The 15328-nt window shown below is 54.5% G+C and overlaps 1 protein-coding gene across 1 annotated transcript in view; it reads left to right on the top strand.

Moving 5' to 3' along the window:
* Window positions 1-246: 246 nt before the first annotated feature.
* The window catches only part of AXIN1 (axin 1), a gene marked incomplete at its 5' end in the record, with an annotated part of 21481 nt that continues 6399 nt past the window's right edge, over window positions 247-15328 (top strand). Inside the window, 5 exons of the mRNA XM_021717205.1 lie at window positions 247-387; window positions 3913-4009; window positions 8284-8421; window positions 12128-12651; window positions 13075-13245. Of these exons, the coding sequence (XP_021572880.1) occupies window positions 247-387; window positions 3913-4009; window positions 8284-8421; window positions 12128-12651; window positions 13075-13245 (1071 nt within the window). The remainder of the gene's footprint in view (window positions 388-3912; window positions 4010-8283; window positions 8422-12127; window positions 12652-13074; window positions 13246-15328) is intronic.

Genomic DNA, 15328 nt, shown 5'->3' with positions numbered 1-15328 from the left:
CAGTCTCTGTATGTGCACCAGAACAACCTGAAGCAGAGAGAAGAGCTGGAAAGACGCCCAGGGCTTTTACCTGTCCCGCTGAAAGGGCAGGATCGGGAGGAGAGGTGTTGATTCTGGCCCTCTCTGCTGTATCTTTTCCCCAAATTGCTTTCATTTCTAATTTGTGCATTAAGGTGCTCAGATGATCTGAAACAGCCAGCAAGATGCTGTCAGCAGCTGCTACTAATGTGTCCTGCTTGTTTGCAGGTATGGATCCTGGCGGGAGCCCATCAATCCCTACTACGTCAACTCTGGCTACGCCCTGGCCCCGGCCACCAGCGCCAACGACAGTGAGCAGCAGAGCCTGTCCAGCGACGCAGACACCCTATCCCTCACGGACAGCAGCGTGTAAGTCCCGCGCCGTTGGGCGCTGCAGTACTGCCTGGGTTTTGTCATCATCACAAAAACCGTTTCCAGTCCCCAAATGTGGTGTTAGTGCGTCTGGTACACAGGAACCCTAACCTGAACTAAGCCTCGAGCTCTGCTTCTCTCTGCGACCAGTACTTCTAGAACCTCAGAATAGGAGACTCCAGGGAGCCTGGCTGGACCACGTGAGATTCCAGTTTTCTCTGGTTTTCATAGTCCTGGGCTTTCAGTTTAAAGATGAGCACAAGCCATTGCCTCTCCAGTGGTGTGTCAAGAGACATGGTCCCTGAATGGCAGCTTTTCTGTCTACACTGTTATGGTATAGGGCCCTGTCCCACCAGGTGAGCTGTCCTTGTCATCTGCTCAGCTTGGGACCAAGAGCAGGGGTTCAGGAAGTCTCTGTGGCTACTGTGGGCCAAGCGCCTCAGTGGCCCAGGGACAGCCCAGCCCGTGCACATCGCATCTGAACCCATGTCTCTTGGTGCAGCTCTGGTCCCCTGCCCTTGTGGTGACAGTTGGTAGGTTATTCTTTCATTGTCACATCATCAGGGACGCCTCTCGGTAGGCACGTGCTTGCTTCATGGCTGCCTTCCTGTGTCTCACAGGTGGCTTTTTAGGGCCCAAGTGCACAGTGAGCATCGGATGGCATGAACACAGCCTTGTCACCTCAGTGTCCAGCCTGCTGGAGGCTTTTTGGGTCTTGGCTTGTTTACCCATGAAGCTCAGACCTGCCCCTGCCCGGGTCTGTTCACCATGTGTTACCTGGCTAGCTGTAATAGCCAAGGCTGGGGGTCGAGTCCTGGGGGCCCTAGTATCTCTTCAGGGCATTGGAGGCCTGTGGCCGTGACTCACCAGCAGCTCAGGCCCACTGTCCACTACTCACAGGCCCCCCTACATGTCCCACCACTCCCAGCATTGTCAGCAGGTCCGTGACATCTTCCCTGCCCAGGCTGTTTCTTCATGTGAAGAGTTTGGAGAAGCAGGTGTGTTTTGATAAGAAGGAGAAAGGGCAACCAGGTGTGGGGTAGCTCACACCTGTAATCCTAGCACTTTGGGAGGTGGAGGCGAAGATTGCCTGAGCCCATGGGTTTGAGACCATCCTGGGCACCTTGGCGAGATTTTGTCTCTACAATAAAAATCAAAAAATTAGCCAGGCATGGTGACACGTGCCTGTAGTTCCAGCTACTTGCAAGGATCACCTGAGCCCAGCAGGTCAAGACTGCAGTGGCCATGAGCATGCTCCTGCACTCTAGCCTGGGTGACAGAGTGAGACTCTGACTCAAAAAAAAAAAAGGAGAAAGAACTTCTTTCCAGTCGGTGGGTCCTGCCCCTCTTTTTATGACTATATGTCTGTCTTTAAACATTGTTCCGCCACCTGCCTCTTAAGTGAACAAAACAGGTGGTTATGCTGTTTCTGAACTGGATCCAGCAGCCCACATGGCCAGGTGTCTCACTCTGTTTTCCCACCACAATAACCGCTTGGGGGTGATGCCACAGCGGCTCCTGCCCCCTTGGGCTGAGCTGTGTGTGATGCTTCTCGTTTATTTCATTCTCTTGTCATCTAAATCCTCCAGACCAAATGTTGACATGCTTTTAGCCACATCTTACTTGGACTTACTGGAGTTGGAACCTACCGTGAACGTGAAGTGCCAAGCCAGTTGCACCCAGAGAGCACAGACAGGCACATCCGTGGTGCTGGGCTTCCTTCTTCCCGGAGCTGTTACTACAGTGAACCTTCATCTGCCAACGCAGTTTTCTCAAAAAATCTCTTAATTCTCTCTAAGAAAAGGACATATGTTTCCTAAAGGGAGGATCTAAAATAAACATATCTTTATTTTTTTCCTTATATTCTGTTCATCTTGGTTTGTACTGAAGCATCGAATAACTTGGGATGTAAAAGGCTGCAAATACTTCTGTAGACATGAACAGCGAGAGGAAGGTGGTGCCTTCATCATTCCTGGAGGGTGCCGACCCCACCTTCCATGCCACTCAGGCTGTTTACAAGGTGCTCAGAGTCCTAGATTATCTATGTAGGAGTGGGACGGTGCTTGGTCCCCAGAGGCCGAGGAGCTTTCAAGCATCCAGTCCAAGAAACAAAAACAAGAAGCAGACAAGTAGTGGCTCCAGGACATCTGGGCCAACCTGGGCATATTAAAGACATTGATGGAAGTCTGGACTCACTTGTCCTGACTCCCCATCCTCGTGACACACTGTCATTGAGCCCTGACTACAGCTTGGCCCCACCAGTGCCTTCAGCACCCAGCGGTGTTCTAATGGTCAGGGATGCCCACTGAACAGCCTGGCCCAGGTTCCCCTAGTCACACCACATCTCCCAGTAGCTCTGGCAGGCATCATCACACTACGCTGGTCCCTGGGGCAGCTTTTGTGGTGGAAGAGGGTGGCCTTCAGGAACGCACCCGAGCGGCAAGTTGTGTGCTAAGCCCATGGCTGTCTTGAGTACATGATGGCCATGCAAGCATTATCTGCACCCTGGGGTGTGCTGTTTACTCAAGACCAGCTGTCATTTCACTTAGTATCTTTGATGGTCTCCTGAGGGGTTTGTGAGGAGAACATGTGAAGTGAGAACATGGCCTCATGCCTCCCTGAGGTCATGCCGCTCTGCCTGTTCCTGGAGGGGAGCAGCACTTGGCCCAGTCACCCATCCATGGGCCCTGATGGGCACACTGTGCTCTGGTCCAGGCCCTGAAGCAGAGTTCGGCAGACAAGTTTCACACAGGGCCAGCAGTCAACACGGGAGGCTTTGTATCCACATTCAACCTGTCATGTGTTCTTCTCCCACCCTTTGAAAACATAAAAACTGTTTTAGCTATCTGACCTTAGAAAGCAGGCCAGCACAACTAACTTCTGTCGAAAAGCTCAAGAAATACCAGCTGGGGCCGCTTGCAGTGATTCACCTGTAATCCTGGCACTTTGGGAGACGGAGGTGAAATAATTGCCTGAGCCAGGGGTTTGAAACCAGCCTGGGCAACCTGGGTAGACCTCATCTCTGCAGTAAATTGAAAAATTTGCTAGAGGTGGTGGCACATGCCTGTGGTTCCAGCTACTTGAAAGGCTGAGGCAGAAGGATCAGCTGATGGAGGCTATGGTAGCCATGAGTGCACCACTACACTCCAGCTTGGGCGACAGTGAGACTCTGACTCAAAGAAAAGAAATAACAGCTGGAAGAACAAGTGTGACTACGCTTCTGGCACTGCTGTCATGTGTGAATGCTTGTGTTTGTACATATGCACTTGCCATATGAGTGCACACGTGTGCCCATGCCTGTGAGCATGTGCATAAGAATGTGCATGTGTTCTCTGCACACATGGGTGTGCATTATCTGTGTGTACATGTGTGTGACTACACACACATATTGGTGGCGAGAACGTGGGCCTTGCACCGTGAGTTGTGGCTGTCGCCCTGCTGACTGGTGGTCAGCCGGGACCCATGTCATGCTGCATGGGGTCTCACGTCCTCTGAGCTAATGGCTGCTTCTTTCTCCAACAGGGATGGGATCCCCCCATACAGGACCCGCAGACAGCACCGCAGGGAGATGCAGGAAAGCGTCCAGGTCAACGGGCGGGTGCCTCTGCCTCATATCCCTGTAAGTGCCAGTTCTGTGGTCCAAGGCCTGTGGCCCTCCTGTCCCTGTGAACCTGTGCGTCTTCCCTGTTCCACATGGGTCTGCGGTGGCCCTGACCTGCAGAAGGGCACTTGCTGGCTTCCTTTGGGCTTGACTCAGCTCTAGGCGCATGTGTGGGGTCTGAGCGACGCCTGCACGTGATCAGGTCCTGCAGACTGGAGGGGGAGAGAAGCAGGCGGCTTTTGGGGCCCATCAGGCACTGTCGGTTCAGAAGAGCCCCCACTGCCCCCTGAGGAATACACTTTGCGCATGGTGGCAAGAAGCGTTCCTTGCACAGTGCCCACCTGGCAGCCCTTTCATTGTTGTGAAGCCAGGTATGTCTCTGGGACACAGCAGTTCTGAGCCTCCCAGCAACTGGGAGCCCAGGCCTGGTCCTGCATGGCCTTCTGGTTTTGGCAGAAGCCTGGTGGCATCTTTCCTCCCCAATGCTGCATGACTGTGAGCACTGCTTTGTTTACGATGGCATTTGAGGGATCAGCCTTGCTATGACTGAACGGTCAGAGTCACCACGTGGCCTCCATGCTGCAGAGCTCCCAGATCTTCACCTCCTGGATATGTAGTGGTCGTGTCTCCTGATCTGGGCCTCACTGGGCTACATGTCACAGGGCTGCGTGGGTTGGGGGATGCAGCCCATTCCCCTATCTGCACAGGGCACCTGTTGATGGACATGATCGTTATCTTTCCTTATTTTGACTTGTTGATGCCAGACAGGAAAGACTTCTTGGGAGATAAGAGAAACATCTTCTGCTGGGCTCAGTGGCTCAGCCTGTAATCCCGCGCCTTGGGAGGCTGAGGTGAGTGGATTGCCTGAGCCCGCGGGTTCGAGACCCGCCCGGGCAACTTGGCGGGACCTCGTCTCTACAATAAATCAAAAATTAGCCGGGCGTGGTAGTGCACGCCTGTAGTTCCAGCTACTCGGAAGGCTGAGGCGGAAGGATCGCCGGAGCCCAGCAGGTTGAGGCTGCGGTGGCCGGGAACGGCCACTGCATTCCAGTCTGGGCGACAGAGTAAGACTCCAACTCAAAAAAAAAAAAAAGAGAGAAACATCTTCTACCCACAGTGCTCACAGCATCTGAGAGTGAACTGTGTTGTTCACGGCCGCTGTGTGGGACCATGGGTGCTTCAGGGTCATTGGTACACTCTCAGCCAGGATTTCTAAGAGTCTTCTTGCATTCCTGTCGATTTTGATTTCCAAATCATTGGCTTGTCTGAGAAAAGGATGCTTGGACATGTTGTCACCTCCAGCCAACTCTGGCACAGATTTTGCCTAAACCAGGCACTGGTGGTATCTGCTTTTTGAAAAGTGAGTGACAGCTCGCCCATTCTGTCCCATAGTGCTCCTGCTTCTGCTGGAGAGTCTTTGTTTTGCTTGAGAAACGCCATTTTTCTGGTGGGCCTGTGACACTCAGGAGCCCCCATGGCTCGTAGGGGATCCCGAGGAACAGGCCTGCGAATGTGGCAGGCGCAACCCTAGCTCTGCTGCACCTGGCCCTGAAATCCCTACAACTGGGGGAAAGGCCTCTTCTGTTTACATTTTTGGCTTTTTTAATTCCTCAAAAGTTTCAATTTTTGATTTAGTGGCTTTTTCCTTTGATTTTTTTCCTATTCCTGAAAGCTGAAAAGTTGTCCTTCTTCCGTAGATCTGATGATCTGACAGTTTTGCTGTTCTAGAATCTTGGTGACACAGCAGTCTACTGGGCTGCCTGAAGTCCTCCTTCCAGAGTGGACTTGTCAGCATGACTGAAACACACTGAGGAAGCATGGAGCGCCCCTTACCGAGCTTGTGGAGGGTCTGGGTATGGGCGCTCCATGCTGTTCTTAGTCTCTGTGCTGCCGACTGGTCAGACCATGAGCCCTTCTCTGTATGGGCTCCCAGTATATGTGGATGCATCCATGCCTATGTGGGGTCCCTGCGGTGCCACTAGCAATCAGCCCTGTGCGTATCACTCTGCTCCTGTGTTTCCTCACTGGGCACTATGCACAGACAGCCAGCAGGGCTCCTGGTCCCCAGGTCCCTGGGCCCACCGGCCAGCACAGGCTCAGCAGGAAAGAGTGGTGGTAAGGGCCTCTCTGTCCGTCTGAACATCCTGCTACCCACACCCCCCATGCCACACAGGCACACGCCTCAGTTGGGGAGGATGGTCTTCCAGAAGCACTTGATACCCCAGCCGCTCCTTCCTTGGGTCTGGCCCCCTTGAGTCCATCCAGGACAGACCCCTACCTGTTGGTAGGCACAGCCCAGACTTGGCAGAAACCTCTCTCACCCCAGTGCATCAGTCAGTGATCTAGGCTTGCCCTTGGCTCCAGAGTGAGGCTTCAAGCCCCCAAAGTGAAGCTTGTCACAGTTTCTGCAGTCACCTCTGCCCCTGGCTCCAATCCCAGCCTCTGTCTGAGCCCCGACCACCACGTGTTCTCTGAGCTGGGATTACAGGTGTCCTCCCTGTGACTTTCTGGGCTAACCTTACACCATGTTTCTTTTGTTATTGTTGTTGGAGTCTCACTCCGTCTCCCAGACTGGAGTGCAGTACCACACTCAGGGCCACCCCAGCATCGACCTGCTGGGCTCAGGCGATCCTTCTGCCTCACCCTTCCAAGCAGCCGGAACTATAGGCGCGTGCTACCACATCCAGCTAATTTTTTATTTTTTGTGGAGGCGAGGTCTCGCCAAATTGCCTGGGCTGGTCTTGAACCTGTGGGCAGTTCACTCACCTTGGCCTCCTAAATTACAGGATTACAGGACCTCACACCATGTTTCTGAGGCATGGAAACGACCATTATTTTCATCTTATGGATGAGAAACAGCAGGCACAGAGCAGATACCTGCCAGAGCCAAGGCAGGAAGACAGGAGGGGCTGCCATGCAATGGGTGTTGCCTTCCACCCCATGTGCCCTTGGCCTCCGCTCGGCTGCCACCCTGTCCCTGTAACATGGAAGCTACCCGGTGGTCTGTCCTTCCCCACTTAGACCTTGGCAGCTTAGATTTTAGAAATGCACTGCTCTACAGGATGTTACTGAGGCACCTGGAAAAATTGGAATAAGATCTGCTATGAGATAGTGTCATATCAGGGTCCATTTTTCCATCAGAATTGTACTGTGGTGGAATGACTTTGCTTTTGCTAAGTGTACCCTGACTGGTTCAGAAAAGAGTGTGTGTGAGCACATGTGTGTGAGAGCATGTGTGCACATACGTCAGTGAAGGATGACAAGGTAGATGTGGCAGAGCCTCAGCACTTGGGCATCTGGGTGAAGGTGGACAGGAGGTCATTGTTTTACTCTTGCCACTGTTTAAGATTATTTGAAAATAAAGTACCCCCCCCCCAGGAAAGTTACACAGTGTGTTACTATAAAATGTGTTATAGACTTTTATCTTTTAAAAAAAAAAAAAAAAAGCTGGCCTCGGTGACTCAGCCTGTAATCCCGCACCTTGGGAGACTGAGGTGAGTGGATTGCCTGAGCTCACGGGTTCAAGACCCGCCTGGGCAACTTGGCGAGACCTCATCTCTACAATAAATCAAAAAATCAGCCGGGCGTGGTAGCGCGCACCTGTAGTTCCAGCTACTTGGAAGGCTGAGGCGGAAGGATCGCCGGAGCCCAGCAAGTTGAGGCTGCGGTGGCCGGGAGCGGCCACTGCGCTCCAGTCTGGGCAACCGAGTGAGACTCCAACTCAAAAAAAAAAAAAGGACAGGCTTCCAGAGTTCCATCATCCCCAGGTTTTTTTTTCTCATTCTGGGTTTTGGGGATCTCCATCCCTATAATGTGCCCCGAGTCCCATCCCTGCTCCCTACATGTGCCAGGGCACTATCGAGAGCAGAGCCAAGCCATGTGGGATGTCCTGTGAGGGACAGGTGAGCCCTGAGGTACTATGGGCTTGTACCTGTTGGGGCTTCCTGGCTATGCTGCACTACCTGTTGTGGTCTTTGCGCCCAGACCCAAGCAGTGAGCAGTCATGCTGGGAGCCTCTCCGTGTGGCTGGGGCTCGTGCGGGTTCCGAGCCTGCCCTACCAAACCTTTGACTCTTCTGGGTCAGCAAGGAACAAAGGAGGCGGTGAGGAAGGTGGTTCCCCACTGATGGGGAGAGTGGGCATGTTCCTTAAGTAAATGGAGATTCCTAGGCAGTTTCCTCCATACCCCCTGCTTGTGTAGCCCTTGGACCCATGTGCCCATGGGCACAGGTGGGGTCGCGCCATGGAGGTTGTGCCATGGAGGTGGCCTGTCTCACGGCTATGTCCTCACAGCGCACATACCGGGTACCCAAGGAGATCCGTGTGGAGCCGCAGAAGTTCGCCGAGGAGCTCATCCACCGGCTGGAGGCTGTGCAGCGCACACGGGAGGCTGAGGAGAAGCTGGAGGAACGGCTGAAACGCGTGCGGATGGTGAGTGGCCTCCGGGCTTTCTCAGGCTCCAAGGGGCCTGACTGCCCCTGTGTACCCATGGGGGCCTAGAGGTGCCAGCCCCTGGCTGTCTCTCTCGGGCTCCTCCCAGGCTCCCTCTTCAGGGTGGGCGTCCTCATGAGGCAGGAAACCAGGAGGTCCGAGATTCCTCGCCATGTGTACTCAGGGGCCACAGCGAGCAGTGCACCTCCTCAGCCTTCACCAGGTCACAAAGGCCATTGCACGGCCCTTGATGTGCTGTGTCGCTCCCAGAAAGGCCTCGCCTTGTCTCTTAGTGGGTGTATCCCTCCTGGAGGCTAGTGACCACATTGGGTAGGATCCTCCGTTTTCTTGACTGTATTTTGTGAATATATGTATTTTATATGTGAGCTTCCACAGTTAAAGTTCATCATGTGATGCTTCTCTACTTGGTCCCTTATGTAGGATGTGGGCCTCAGCCCTCCTCAGACCCATGAGACCCTCGGGTGAGGCCTTCCCTTTCCCTCACGTGATCCCCTGCAAGCTGTGCCCCTGGAGTCCAGAGGCACTGTGTCAGGGTAGACGTGGAGTGAGGCTGGCTGTGCCATGCAGTGGCATCCTGGGCTCTGGGCCGTCATGTGATGCCAGGTTGGAAGTGACAAGCATGGCTCCTGTTGTGACAGCTGGCAGAGCACAGAGCCTGTCAGAGTGGGGGGGCACGGTGGGTTCCCTGAGAGGGGTGTGTACACACACACACAAATCTTCATCTGTAGTAGGTTGTCTTTACCCTGTGGAGAGCAGTGCCCTCTCCTCTTTCCCAGCACTAGGTTGGAGGCAACTCTCCCCGAGGCAGGTGCCCGGCAAGGGCTTAGCCTCCATGGTCCACTGAGTGGGGTCTCAGTAAGTCCTTGAGGTTTCAGATCCAGGCCAGGGCCCCTCACCAGGGCCTCATCTGCCTGCCAGCGCCATGCCGAGGCCGTGCTACCCACTGTGTGGTTCTGGTGGTGGCGAGAGTGAGACTTCACCTTAGGGCCTGCCTCTTACTGCTCTAGGACAACCTGGTGGCCCTGGGAGCTGTGGCATAGCCAGGCCACCCAGTGGCATCCAGGTTTCTGGGAGTGTGCACACGAGGCTAGTCCTCCAGGGGTCCTTGCAGGACGAGTGAGGGGCCGTCAGCCTCTCAGAGCCCCGCCTGGAAACCAGGTACTGGGAGCAGACCCGCCACATACCAAGGATGGGTCAGCAGGCCCCGGCATAGGCCGCGTGGTGACCGATCTGCACGGTCACACTTCATGAGGCAGAGGTGCTCTGGGAGGAGCCCTCTCCCAACTGAGACGCGGAGCTGTCTTTACCCACGGCTCTTCATGACTCTGCTGCATGTGCTCATGGCCACCCAACAAACATGCCAAGGAGACTTCATAAGGGCAGGTAGAGGAGAGATGTTCTATGTGCTTTTCTGAGACTACTCCGAAAACTCCCTCGCTCCATGGAGTCCCTGGCTCTGTCCCTAGCTGGGGAACCCAGTGACACCGCAGGTGTACCAGGCAGCATCCCAGTCCAGGGCGGCATGTGTTGCCAAGGGCTGGACGTCATTTTTGGATTGCAGAGAACAGCCAGCATGAACAACCCCTCATTCGATTCAGGAAAGAATCTGCAGGCAGAGGCCCTCAGGCTTTGGGGCTGCCATGTGTCCTGACCTGCATAGCTTTTGCATGTGGGTGAAGGCTCAGTTCACATCCCTAGCCTCCTGCTTGCCCAGGATGTGTCTCCTAACAGCTGGCAGGTACTCTCAAATCGGTTCTAGTGGGTTTGGTAATTTATGCACATTGTGCTATAAGTAATGGTCCTTTTTAAATAAATAGCTGCAGATTTTTTTTTTTTGAGTTGGAGTCTCACTCAGTTGCCCAGACTGGAGTGCAGTGGCTGCTCCCGGCCACTGCAGCCTCGCCTGCTGGGCTCTGGCGATCCTTCTGCATCAGACTTCCAAGTAGCCGGAATTACAGGTATGCGCTACCATGCCTGGCTGATTTTTTGATTTATTGTAGAGATGAGGTCTCGCTGCCCAGGCGGGTCTCGAACCCGTGAGCTCAGGCAATCCACTCACCTCAGCCTCCCAAGGCGCGGGATTACAGGCTGAGCCACCGAGCCCGGCTAGCTGCAGATTTTTTAAGTAATTTATTTTCATTGAAAAATGGGGGCCAGGTTCAGTGGCACAGCCTGTAACCCCAGCACTTTGGGAGGCCGAGGCGAGTGGATTGCCTGAGCCCGCAGGTTTGAGACCAGCCCGGGCAACTTGGCGAGACCTCATCTCTACAATAAATCAAGAATTAGCCGGGTGTGGTAGTACACTCCTGTAGTTCTGTCTACTTGGAAGGATTGCCGGAGCCTAGCAGGTTGATGCTGGAGTGGCCGTGAGTATGCCACTGTACTCCAGCCTGGGCAACAGAGTGAGACTCCAACTCAAAAAAAAAAAGAAAAGAAAAATGGGAAAGAAAAACACAAAAAATGAAAGCCATTTGAATATTTGAGTTAATCCATAGGATTCCAGAGCCCTCCATGTGCAGAGCCGTCTCTGTGGACGTGGAGGGCAGAGGGTACCACACTCCAGTGTTTGGTCTCGGCTGGGACTCACCCCAGGGTCCCCAGGCCCTTCAGTCCTGCAGAGCAGACAGGGACCCCACCAATCTGTCTCCTGACACCCCTCCTTCTGCCTGGCCTTTTAGTATCACTTTCCAGCCTGGGCATCAGCTCCAGGATGCCTTTGCTGACTGCATCTGGGTACCAGCGCATGTGTGAGGAATCTGGTACTGAGTGCTGGGGACTGGGCTCTGCTGAAACAAAGGGTAGCTTCTCCTTTCTACTAATACCACATTCCCTGGCTTCCACCTGCTTGTTAGCCCAGCAAGACGGGAAGGTACATCTGAGATGTGGTTTCTGCATTTACTGATAAGCTTCTGCATCTGCCAACTCTCTTTTTTTTGAGTTGGAGTCTCACTCCGTCGCCCAGACTGGAGTGCAGTGGCCGCTCCTGGCCACCACAGCCTCGACCTGCTGGGCTCCGGCTATCCTTCCGCCTCAGCCTTCCAAGTAGCCGGAATTACAGGCGCGTGCTACCATGCCCGGCTGATTTTTTGATTTATTGTAGAGATGAGGTCTCACCTGCCCAGGCGGGTCTCGAATCCACAGGCTCAGGTAATCCACTCACCTCAGCCTCCCAAAGGCGCAGGATTACAGGCTGAGCCACCGAGCCCGGCTTCTGCCAACTCTTAAGGAGTCACAGGGTTCCACTAGCTTAACGTGTGAACATTTTAAGAAGCACAGCATGCAGGAGTAAGACATGCCTCTGTGGAAGGGCAGTATTCCCTCCTAAGGGGTAGTGTGGAGTGTGTTCATGGCAGGAGAGTGAAGGAATAAAAAACTCAATAGAAAGAAAAATAGAAAGCTGAGTCTGTGACACTGTCTCTGTGTCCACGGCCGATGCTGGTGCTGTGTCCTTGAGCCTCCTGTGCATGGCAGTCAGGCCACATTTATCGGCCCTTGTTCCACCTCTCCACCCTCCTGCCCTACCACCTGTGGCTGAGCCCGCTGGGAACTGGGATCAGTGGAGCGCTTGGACTCCCAGCCATGTGGCACCCAGGGTCATAGGCCCATCTGTTTGCTTCTCCACGTGTAAAGTTTTCCCAGCATGGCGGGTGCTGGGAGGTGACAATGCTGCCTTGTCCCCACACAGGAGGAGGAAGGTGAGGATGGTGACCTATCCTTGGGCCCCCCAGGGGCGATTCACAAGCTACCTCCTGCCCCCGCCTGGCACCACTTCCCGCCCCGCTACGTGGATGTGGGCTGCACAGGCCTCCGAGATGCACATGAGGAGAACCCTGAGAGCATCCTGGATGAGCATGTGCAGCGGGTCCTGCGGACACCAGGCTGCCAGTCACCTGGGCCTGGCCACCGTTCCCCAGACAGTGGGCATGTGGCCAAGATGGCAACTCTGGGGGCTTCAGTCTCTGGGCATGGGAAACACGTGCCCAAGTCAGCGGCGAAGCTGGATGCAGTTGGCCTGCACCACCACCGGCATGTCCACCACCACGTCCATCACAGCACAGCCAGGCCCAAGGAACAGGAGGCTGAGGCCACCCGCAGGGCCCCCGGCAGTTTTGCTTGGGGTTCAGAGCCGCATGGTCATGGGGCAAAGCCCCGCAGCTACTCAGAGAGTGTGGGTGCTGCCCCTACTGCCAGTGATGGCCTGGCCCACAGGTGAGTATACTGCCAGCCATGTGGCTTTCTCTCCACCCTCACCTGTGTCCCCCAGGACCTTCCCAGGAAGAAGTGGGGGTGTGTCCTCATGGGAAGCCAGAGCATCCTGTTGACTCACAGGAAACCTGGGGCGCTGCCAGGGCAGGAGTGGCCTCTGCTGGGAGCTCAGGCCAGGCAGCTACGTGGAGAATGTGTCAGGGTGGGAAGTGGTCTTGGGATGCAGCGACCCTGCTCCAGCCCTGGGTATTGACTCCGCCAACTCCTACAGTGTATCTGAAGATGAAACAGACCCCACCTACACATGGGGAGCAGGCACTGGCAATACGTGGGCTGGTCCTCGAGCGACAACAGAGTCCCTTCCACAGGCCGAGGGCGCACAGCCACCATAGAGGCTGGGCTCGACCATGGGTCTTACTTTTGCAGTGGGAAAGTGAGCGTGCCTTCCAAGAGAAACGCCAAGAAGACTGAGTTCGGGAGGAGTGCCAGTGCTGAGGTGCCAGGCCCTTCAGAGGACACGGAGAAGAACCAGAAGATCATGCAGTGGATCATTGAGGGCGAGAGGGAGGTCTGCAGGCACCGGAGGGCTGGCCACGGGTGAGAAAGGCCTGCCTGCCTGCTTCCCAGCCCCTCCCGAAGGCCCCACACAGGCCGTGCCATGCGCTGTGGCAGTGGGAGCAGGGGTGCCATGGTATTTGGGCGCATGGCATCTGCCCTGTCCATGGTGCTGGGGCCTTGGCACAGCTTTAGTTTACAGGGTGAGAGCTGTCTCTGCACCCCCTAGGCTGGATTTTCCCAGGAGGAAGGCCCGGAGTCCACATCCCCAGGAGGGAGGCTGTCACCTTCACAGGCAACACAGTGTTCTCTGGAGGGCATTTCTTGGCTGGAGACACCTCCACGTGAGGATGATCTAAGTTCCCTGGGACATTAAGTGAGCCTTGACTGTCCTCCAGACAAGTCATGGGAGAAACCTTCTGTGGCACACCTGGCTGTCCTGGCTATGGACAGGGAGGCTCTGGTTATGAGCACTGTTCTCCCAGAAGGGCAGAGACTGCTTGCAGTTGTGTGAGGCCCACATGGGGCAGTGGGCAGGCTAGACTCAGACAGCCAATCGTCCCCTGAGCAGGAGACCCCGCCTCACTTACCCATCTCATTTCTGGCGCCTGACAGAAGGGCAGGCGGCCCCCCTTTCCTCAGTCTCAGACTCCCAATAGGCTCCTGCACCCAGTCCCAGCTAGAGCTGACCTCCCTCCATGGCACCCGCCTGTGTCCAGCACTGGCTGAGGTGGGGCAGACTATTGACTTCTCTAGAACTCTCTCGTGGGTTTTTTTGTTTGTTTTTAATTTTTTTAGTTGACTAGGCTGGAGTGCAGTAGCACGCTCATGGCCACTGCAGCCTCCACCTCCTGAGCTCAGGTGATCCTTCCACCTCAGCCCTCCGAGTAGCCAGAATCACAAGCACACACCACCACGCCCAGCTAATTTGTTTAAACTTACTGCAGAGACAAGGTCTCACCAAGTTTCCCAAGCTGGTCTTCCTAAGCTGAGCCAACAGGGCTCAGGCAGTCCTGTTTCCTCCACCTCCCAAAGTGCTGGGTTTACAGGCGTGAGCCACCATGCCTGGCTCTCTTGTGGGTTTTTATAGGAAGCAGCTCTGTCCTGGCCACTCCCCAAATGGGAGGTTTCATGGTTGGAGAATGAGAACTTGTGCAGAGGCAGCTGTGTAGAAAGCTCCTGTCATGTGGTGGCTGCTCCAGATGGCAGTTCTGGGGGCTGGGCCCTTCCTGGGTCTGACCTATGGGGCTCCCACTGAAGGAACCCACCTCCCCAAGACCCTCTTGGGGCTTCCTCATCTGTATCCTTATTGCTGGGTCTGCCTTTGGGGTCCTGAGCTCCTTTCTGAAGCTTCCACTCATGGGAGAAAGGCTACCACGTCATGCTAGGTGGGAAACTCAGGAAAGGTGCCCATTATGGTATGTCAGCTGTGTCGAGTGGTTTTAATGGATTAGGTAGTGTGCCAGCATACTGAGAGTGGTTATTTCTCAATTATAACATTATGGATAATTTATATTTTGCTGTGTATTCCAGGTTTTTTATGAACATTTCCTTTTTTACTTTTTATTTTTTTGTGTCGTATTCTCACTGTGTCACCCAGGCTGGAATGCAGTGGCACGCTCATGCCACTTCAGCCTTGATCTGCTGGACTTAGGTGAGCCTTCTGCCTCAGCCTTCCAAGTTGCTGGAACTACAGGCATGCGCCAGCACACCCAGCTAATTATTTATTGATTGATTGATTGTAGAGATGAGGTCTCGCCAAGTTGCCCAGGCTGATCTTGAATCCCTAGGCTCAGGCAGTCATCTTGCCTTCACCTCCCAAAGTGCTGGGATTATAGGTGTGAGCCACTGGGCTTGGCCAAACTTTTACTTTGATATTAAAAATTTTTAGGCCAGGTGTGATGGCTCATGCCTATAATCTCAGCACTTTGGGAGGCTGAGGGCTGAGGTGGGCGAATTCCTTGAGTTCTGGAATTCAAGGCTGCTGTGAGCTATGGTTGTATCATGACACTCCCACCTGGATGACAGAGTGAGATCCTGTCTCTAAAAAATAAAAACAGGCGAGTCTCAGACCCATGGGCTCAGGCAATCCACTCACCTCAGCCTCCCAAGGCGTGGAATTACA

The sequence above is a fragment of the Carlito syrichta genome, unplaced genomic scaffold, assembly GCF_000164805.1.
Source record: "Carlito syrichta isolate Samal-C Ts95f unplaced genomic scaffold, Tarsius_syrichta-2.0.1 Scaffold107931, whole genome shotgun sequence".
NCBI classification, from domain to species: Eukaryota; Metazoa; Chordata; class Mammalia; order Primates; family Tarsiidae; genus Carlito; species Carlito syrichta.
This window is presented reverse-complemented; position numbering and strand designations above follow the sequence as displayed.